This window comes from Peromyscus maniculatus, chromosome 14 (genome assembly GCF_049852395.1).
Source record: "Peromyscus maniculatus bairdii isolate BWxNUB_F1_BW_parent chromosome 14, HU_Pman_BW_mat_3.1, whole genome shotgun sequence".
Classification (NCBI taxonomy): Eukaryota; Metazoa; Chordata; class Mammalia; order Rodentia; family Cricetidae; genus Peromyscus; species Peromyscus maniculatus.
Window position 1 is genome coordinate 4,816,144 of NC_134865.1, and position 9,036 is coordinate 4,825,179.

Consider the following 9,036-nt stretch of genomic DNA (forward strand, 5'->3'; position numbering starts at 1 on the left):
CTATGTCTTCCCTAAATGTTTTAAAGACAGATCATTTGGAAACAGATACAGACCCACAGCCAAACATTGGGCAGAGCTTGAGGAACCCTATGGAAGAGGGGAAGAAAAGATCGTAGGAGCCAGAGAGGTCTAGGACACCACAAGAACACCCAGGACTCTACAAACCTGGGCTCACAGAGACTGAACCGGCAACCAGGAAGGCTGCATGAAACTGACCCTCTACATATATGTGACAGATGTGTAGCTTGGTCCTCTTGTGGGACTCCTAATAGTGGGAGCAGCTGACTCTTACTGTTTTACTGGCTTTTGGGACCCTATTCCTCATTCTGGGTCACCTTGCTCAGACTGAATGTGAGGGGAGTCTTATGGCAGGCAACTTGATAGGTCATGTTTTGTTGATGTCCATAGGAGACCTGCCCTTTCCAGAACAGAAACAGGAGGAGATTGAGGACTGGGAGAAGAGGAGGCAGGGGAAACTGCCTCCGGGATGTAAAGTAACAGAACAATCAAGGGTGAACAGCAGGCAAGAGGCTGCGCAGGTGCAGAGGGGAAACACTGTGGAGTGACCAGGTCACAGGAAAGTGGCAGGCTCTGGACAGAACACTCACGACTAATAGGATGGGCAGCTGATGGGCCACGGTGGGTTCCATAGCAAAAAAACGAGGTGCCACCCATTCCAGTTCAGCCTATAGGTGAGGTTGTGCTTGGGAGAGCCTCTGAGAGACCACCAGAGAACACCTGAAAGGCCTGCTGTGAACTTGGAGCCAGATTAAATTGCATACAGTTAGGGAAATCACCATGCTTAAGATAAGTAAAAGCCGGGTGGTGGTGCCGCATGCCTTTAATCCCAGCACTTGGGAGGCAGAGCCAGGAGGATCTCTGTGAGTTCGAGGCCAGCCTGGTCTACAGAGCGAGATCCAGGAAAGGCACCAAAACTACACAGAGAAACCCTGTCTCTAAAAACAAACAAACAAACAAAAAAGATAAGTAAAAAAGTATACTCCCCTACACCCCTTTTTCTGGTCATCAGCACTATTACTGCCCCAGTGATGAAGGGTGGGGAACTGGCATATATTGCTGACCCCCCAATAGCTCACCTGGTAAGATGGAGGGATCTATCTATCCATCTGGATATTTAGTATGAATTCAATATTTTTTTGGCAACTCATACCTCTCATGAGGCCTCTCACATGGCTTGATATAATTGTTTTTCTTTCTTTTACATTTCTGGTCCTCCCCCATGGGACCCTGTCCAGAACCCCGATAAAGCTGGGCTGGGCCAGTGCAGCAAGCACTGTACCCACAGGAACCATCTCCTTAGTCCATTTTTATTTCCATGGCACTAATGTCTTTGTTTCTTAATCTTTTTCTGCATTTATTAAATTAAGAACTTCGCCGGGCAGTGGTGGTACATGGCTTTAATCTCAGCACTTGGGAGGCAGAGGCAGGGGGATCTCTGAGTTTGAGGCCAGCCTGGGTTACAGAGTGAGTTCCAGGACAGGCTCCAAAGTTACACAGAGAAACCCTGTCTCGAACTGCCCCACTTAAAAAAAAGAAAAATCAAATAAGAAGCCTCAAATTTCTCCTGTGTAGCCCATATTTGCTTCAATCTACTTCAAGAAAGGCACGTTTTATGTTTGTGTGTGTGTGTGTGTTTTGGTTATTTTGGTTTTTGGCTTAACATAACACACACTGTGGGCAACAGTACTATGGTGGCAGGGTAGGTAACACCCTGAAATTCTAGAATTGAGAGAATTCCTTGGTTTATAAATTTCCCATGGGCTCTCCTCTACTATTTCTAAGGCTAAGCAAAAGAGTATACAGGAGGGATGTCAGCCTGGCCCCCACTTTGTCTCCCCACCTTCTGACTCTGTCTTGTAGCTATGAAGAGGCTCCATGCATGAGTACAGTAAAGAAAAGAAGCCTCCTGGTGTTTTGCAGGACCTAACACTTCAAATGCTAGAACCAGTACAAGCCAAATACCCCAGGGTTGGTGACTTTTGGAACTTTGAAGAAGTTTACTAGGTAGGCCTGATGGTGACACCACATTCTGTTAAGAACATTCTATAATTTTGGAAACACTGGCAAGGTGAGGACAGATAGAAGTACCTAATATCACATGGACTCTGATCAGTCATTTTACTTTTACCTCAGAAATGTATAAACCAAGTAATTCCTCTCTCCCCTGAGTTTATGATAGATACTGGGTACACCGTACACATTTATAAGGTAAAACGTACTAAATCATGCTCCGGTTATCATCTGTTTTTTTTTTTTTTTTTTTTTTTTTTTTTTGCAGCATTATCAAGTATATCCTTCTTATGTCCTTACATTTTTGATCGGCCAGGTCTACTCATCATACTCTAGTCAATGAGAACACTGTGTAAAGCTCTTCAATAGCCTCACGCTAACCAGCCCCCCTAACACGTAAGATGGTTGAGTTGTGATATGTGAAGCTCCTTAGAATTACAGCAGCCTTAGTTTAGTTTGAAGAGTTCCTGTTCCTAGTACTCAGGGCCTTCCCATATGTAGGGTCTGCTTTACTGTTACTATATAGAACTTATGATTAGTCTTCTCTGACAATTCCTCTGTCTAGATCAGGACTCCACACAGCATCTTAGGGGTCATTTTCTTTTCCTCCTTTGCACATTTATCTAAAATGAGACACTGAGTACCATTTAACTCCTCTCATTCTGTAAGCCCAGGGTGGAGACAGCACACCATTTTATCACCCAAGAACATAGTAAAGAGTCCTGGACCACCTGACTGAAAGAGGAATCAAAGTGTAAGTCCGGAGTCACTCAGAGATTCACCATGACCATAAATAAATTTTAGTAAGAAAAGGCTTTTTATTTAGGTATTGGCATCCAATGTGGGGCCAGGACTACTCCCGAAAGTGCTCCCAAGATACAGCCCCTAGCCATATCAAGCCAGGGCTTATAAAGGCAAAACCCACAAGATTATATACATGTACTCTGTCTATATGTAGGTAGGGTCTAATTTTAATGCATATATAATTATAGTCATCTTTATGAGCAGAGTAAGCAAATTTGATTACAAAAGCAGAAATAGCAGTATAAGAAATATAAGAAATAGTCTTATGACCTGCTATCTTGTGTTCTAGCAAATTTTACAAGCTCAGTCAATTTAAGAAGTCTTTACCATTTAGGAAAAAAAGGAAGTGGACTGCTATGATACAACCTGTACAAGTTAGGGGCTTAGACGGAGGCATTTTTTTGCTCTTTGGTCTCTCAAGTCTAAACACCAAAAGTAATGTTAATCATCATAAAAGAAAGAATTTCAGGACTGGAGAGATGGCTCAGAGGTTAAGAGCACTGACTGCTCTTCCGGAGGTCCTAAGTTCAATTCCCAGCACCCACATGGTGGCTCACAACCATCTGTAATGAGATCTGGCACCCTCTTCTGTATACATAATAAATAAATAATCTTTAAAAAAAAGAAAGAATTTCAAACTTCTATGGGAAAATTCTGTATACTCCAAGTTTTAATTGAATCCTAACGGGTATTCTCCAAATCTTTACATGACAAGAGTTACTATATAGAGTATTTGTTCTTCTCTATTTAAAAAAAAAAGGACTATCAGGATAAATTCATACTTGAAGTGTTTTGTTCCAGAAGATAACGGGATTGTGAAATAACGTAAAGGATAAATAATAAATAAATAAATAAATAAAATTTAAAAAAAAAACTGAAAAAAAGTGCAAACTTTGTTTACAAATTGTGACTTCTCTTTCCATGTCCATGTCTCAATGATCTTACAAAAACCAAACATCGGGATCAAAAAAATTAAACTCATTATTAGTTCAATGAAAAAATTTGTTTAGAACATATTGTTTACAGTTTGTAGTCATTTTAACATTAGAAAACACCAATAACCTTAAGTTAAAACATTCAGTAGGTATTTCAGTTAACTTTGTAGACACCATTTTGAGGGAAAAAATCATTTCCTTAGGCCAAGTAAATTTCCTATTTTAAAGCAACTACCATATGATCCGTAAAAAAAGAAATCTTCATCACCTTCCCACTGCTCTCACTTCTGGGCCTTATCAGAGCATTCATGCCAAGCCATACATGCAGATGAAGCAGGAAAACTGCTGCTCTACTTAAAACAAAACAAAACAAAAAAACAAAAACAAAACAAAACCAAAACAAAACAAAACCCTGAAGAAAAAAAAAAACAGGCGAGCGGCGGTGGCGCACGCCTTTAATCCCAGTACTCAGGGAGGCAGAGGCAGGCGGATTTCTGTGATTTTGACGCCAGTCTGGTCTACAGAGTGAGTTCCAGGGCAGGCACCAAAACTACACAGAGAAACCCTGTCTCAAAAACAACAACAACAAAACAAGAATTGACCTACAAAGCTCAGGGATATACAAGCTCTGGAAAGCCGATTATTATTTAGTCAAACTGCAAACCAACCGGACATGTCAAGTAACCGGAGGCAGGTTTCTAAGTGTAGGAGACTTTTTCTTTAATCTACTGCAAAGTCAAACTTGCAAATGCAAGGAGATCAACATGGACGGAAGCGGACACCCTGCTGCTCTGAGGTTCGCCCCTTGCTTTCACGGACCTGAAAGACGCCCTGGAACCCTCCACCCAAACCACGCCCACCGAGGCCCGCGCAGGCTCAGAGTGACCGGGAGGCGGGGCGGGAACGGTCTAGCCTCAAGTCCTCCTCGGCACTCTATGGTTCTCGCAAGGCTCCCTGGGTCCCAGCGGGCGGGCGAGCCGGCCTCCATTTTGCTGCCGGCGGTGGAGGCGCGCGGCCGGGGCTCCCGCCGTCGCCATGGGCCGCCGCCCCGCTCGCTGCTACCGGTACTGTAAGAACAAGCCATACCCCAAGTCCCGCTTCTGCCGGGGGGTGCCCGACGCCAAGATCCGCATCTTCGACCTGGGTCGGAAGAAGGCGAAGGTGGACGAGTTCCCGCTCTGTGGCCACATGGTGTCGGACGAGTACGAGCAGCTGTCGTCGGAAGCCCTGGAGGCCGCGCGCATCTGCGCCAACAAGTACATGGTCAAGAGCTGCGGCAAGGACGGCTTCCACATCCGCGTGCGGCTGCACCCCTTCCACGTCATCCGCATCAACAAGATGCTGTCGTGCGCCGGCGCCGACAGGCTCCAGACCGGCATGCGAGGCGCCTTCGGGAAGCCGCAGGGCACCGTGGCCCGGGTCCACATCGGCCAGGTCATCATGTCCATCCGCACCAAGCTGCAGAACAAAGAGCACGTGGTCGAGGCCCTGCGCAGGGCCAAGTTCAAGTTCCCGGGCCGCCAGAAGATTCACATCTCCAAGAAGTGGGGCTTCACCAAGTTCAACGCCGATGAGTTTGAAGACAAGGTGGCGGCCAAGCGCCTCATCCCCGATGGCTGCGGAGTCAAGTACATCCCCGAACGGGGCCCCCTCGACAAGTGGCGGGCCCTGCATTCCTGAGGACCTTGCCGCCAGAAAGGAAGAAACCAAGGACGGTTATAGTTTGGAAAAAAAACATTCATTCCGTTTATAGCGCCTGGAAGGTTAGTTTGCATCTTACAGAACATTACAGTGGAAAATACCTGCCTTGTTTGAGGAATCAGAAAACTGCAGTTTTGAGAACACATTTGCCATTTTGAGCCATCTACTTTAAAATTTTTTGGAGTATACTGCAGTATGGCAAACATTTTGGTTACTGAGGGCATAAAGGATAACTATTATTATCTTTGATTGGGAGTGCTAGAGGAGTTGGAAGATGTGTGTGAAAAATAGTTTCTAGAAAGCTAAACATGAAAATTATATTTCTAAACATGAAAATTATATTTCAAGTGTATCCTCTTTAAAACTAGCCTATTTCTAAATTTGATTGTTTTGCTATAAATTTGTCAATATTATTTTTAGGATTACCTGTATCCCCAGGTTATCAATCTTAGAACAGTTGGGTATACTGAAAAAAAAAAAAAAAGATTTTCTAGACAAGCCTTACATTGTCCTGCACTCAGGAGACAACGATCCAATCTTTTCTTCATCACAGAAAGGTTATAGGTGACAACAGAGTTCATACTGCTTGTATTTGGGTCCCGGTAGAATCAACAAAGAAGAGAAAATGACACTAAATCAGCCATCTGCTCTGAGGGGGCCTGGGAGAGCGTTTGTAATCTGTTGCTGTTTGCCCTGTATTAGAGTTACATTGATCGCACGGGTAGTTTCTATTTTATTTTAGAAACGATATAACTTAAAATGACCAGGTTTATACTGTTTAGTTTGTTGTTGCTGTACCTGTTCTCTGATTGAGATTTCTGAATCTTGATCCTGGAAATAAGGCCTTCGGTTTTCCTCTACTAATGTTAAACAATGACAATATTCATGTTATAAATAGTTCTCAACAAATTTACATGAGTTCATTAAAAAGGCTCTCCAACATAAGTATTTACCTGATGTTTCACTTAATGCTCTGAGAACTCTTGAAACTGTCTAGGAAATTACATCATATTCAGTTAATAAAGGTAAACTTTAACCGCATACTTTTACTCTTGTGCAGTCCTTTTTAAATTTTGACAATCTTAAAAACCAAAATTGCCTTAAAAATACAAAATGATACAAGCTATCAAGCCCTTGCTTAGCTATATGTTGCTATAGCCATATTTTTTGGATCTTTGCTGTTCAGCCTTCTTTTTAGTTTCAAAACTCTCAAACATGTTAAAAAGAATCTTGAGACTTGGAGCTCCACCTTCAATACATGTATAAGGAGAGAGTTATGGGTAAGTTATTTTTTTGTTTGGTTTTGTCTGTTCTCAAGATTAGTAGTAATGTTATGCATATAGACTTGTGGAGATAGGACAAGGAATGTAGGTCAGTGATAGTACAGAAATATGCAAGGCTTTGGATTTGTTCCCCAGCACAAAAGAAATCTAAAATAAACCGGGCGATGGTGGCGCACCACTCAGCACTCGGGAGGCAGAGGCAGGCGGATCTCTGTGAGTTCGAGGCCAGCCTGGGCTACCAAGTGAGTTCCAGGAAAGGCGCAAAGCTACACAGAGAAACCCTGTCTCGGAAAAAAAAAAAAAATCTAAAATACTGGTAGATATGAAAAGATTTGACGTCGTGTTAAAAACTGTTGGGTAGGTGTCAAGAGATTTAGGGAGAGAACTTTGTGCACATATGGGTATGTGCCTGTATGTTTACCACACATATAGGCACATATTTAAGTGAGAAGTCTGCCTTGGGTATTCCACCTTAATTTTTTTGTTGTTTTGTTTTTTGAGACAGGTTTTCTCCGAGTAGTTTTGCTGCCTGTCCTGGATCTCTGTAGACCAGGCTGGCCTTGAACTCAGAGATCTGCCTGGCTCTGCCTCCTGAGTGCTGGGATTAAAGACGTGTGCCACCACCGCCTGGCTCCACCTTAATTTTGATGTTTTGTGTTGTAAATAGAGCTCACCAATTCCTTTCAGTCTAGCTTGCCCCAGAGGTCCTCTGTCATTTCCTCTCAAATATTGGAATTACAAGTGGTTACCATACCTGCTAGGTTTTTACGTGAATTCTGAGGATCAAGTCCAAGTTCTTGTGTTTGTTCAACAAGGCCTTTTTGAACACTGACCCATCTTCAAAGATCTTACCTTTTTTTTTTTAATCATATGATTTTTGGATTTGAGGGTGTTAAATTCTTATTTGAAAAATTTGATGAGGACAGTTGGACTGTAGAAAAATTTTATTAAGGCTCTATTTTAAAATTTTTATTCAAAGTGGGAAATTCAGAACCTATATTCATATATTTGTATTTATTCAGAAGTGCAACAAACAGCTATTTACTATTTGGGTCTGGTCCTACCACAGCCAAGGGACTATACAGATGTCTGTGGCCCGTGTTGCCACCAAAGGCCACATAGATAACGGGTCTGGCCCGAAACCTGTGGCGTGAGGGCATCTGAAGTCCAGGGTGCCACCAGGGACATCCTGATCTGAGTGGCTTGTGCTGTCACCCGGGGCAATGGTGTCATCCGGGAATGGGACTGCTACAGATAGCCAGGACTAGGTCAATGGTTCTACAGCAGCCAGGGTCTTGAGTGGGCATTCAGGGCTCCTGTTGTCACGGATGGCCAAGCAGATGACCGGCCACCCCAGACCTCGTTGGTTTTCAAGGACCATGTCCTACCCTGGGCCATGCTGATCCGGGTGGCCTGTGCTGCTGCCTCTCAGGCCATGGTGGTGTCTGGGTTCAAGCTGCTGCCAAGGGCCATGTCTGGGTCTGTGGTCCCGCTGCACCTGGGGTCTGTGGAGATGTCCATGGCTCTCACGCGGAAGCCATTGGAACCATGCTGTGCTGAGCCAGCCCCACCCTTCACTGGCCCTGGGATAGCTCTAGTGTGCTTCCTAGATGAGGTACACACCTATGGTGAGGGGTGGGGCCATATTTCCCAGGTGCATCGGTGAACATTGCTGAGGGGTAAGGCCCACTGCTGTATCCAGTGAGGGGCCCCCCTGGACTTTGCCTGGGAAAAACAGATCTGGCCCTGGAGGTATGAGTGAGGGGCCCCTGATCTGAGGGCCCAAGAGCCGGAGAACTGGTGGCGCTCCTTGTTGTAGGCTGCATTGGGTTAGCTAGCCAAGGCAGAGCTGGAGAGCTTGCCTGGTAGTGAGGATGAGCGAAAGCAGCTATGGAGCTGACCAACCCAGCTACACCCAGGCCTAAAACCAGGGCGATGAGATGGCCCACCCCAACATCCACTTCATCTATGAACTGTTGGAGCATGTGAAGGGAATGGACCTACAGATCCAAAACAGCAGGATCTCTAAGACACAGGACAACAATGGGATATCCAAGAGAAACTCTAGTTAGAACCAGTTGTCTATGGTGTAGTGGAAGCCAGAGGCCTTGAACCAGGCCAATGACTCATGGCAATGAACACTTGCAAGTGAAAATGAAAGGGTAAACTGTGTGACTCAAGGGGCCACACCACAGCTTCCACGACAAGATTCTTCTGGGTTTTTTTTGGGGGGGGGGGGTTGTTTTATTTATTTATTTATTTATTTTGGTTTTTCGAGACAG

At 44.4% G+C, this 9,036-nt stretch overlaps 1 protein-coding gene across 1 annotated transcript; it reads left to right on the forward strand.

The window, feature by feature from the left end:
• The first annotated feature begins 4,714 nt into the window (after nucleotides 1-4,714).
• Rpl10l (ribosomal protein L10 like) lies at nucleotides 4,715-6,512 on the forward strand. Its single transcript, XM_076550569.1, has one exon. It carries the CDS (start codon nucleotides 4,806-4,808, stop codon nucleotides 5,448-5,450), a length of 645 nt encoding a protein of 214 aa, XP_076406684.1. The 5' UTR covers nucleotides 4,715-4,805; the 3' UTR covers nucleotides 5,451-6,512.
• Nucleotides 6,513-9,036: the final 2,524 nt, after the last annotated feature.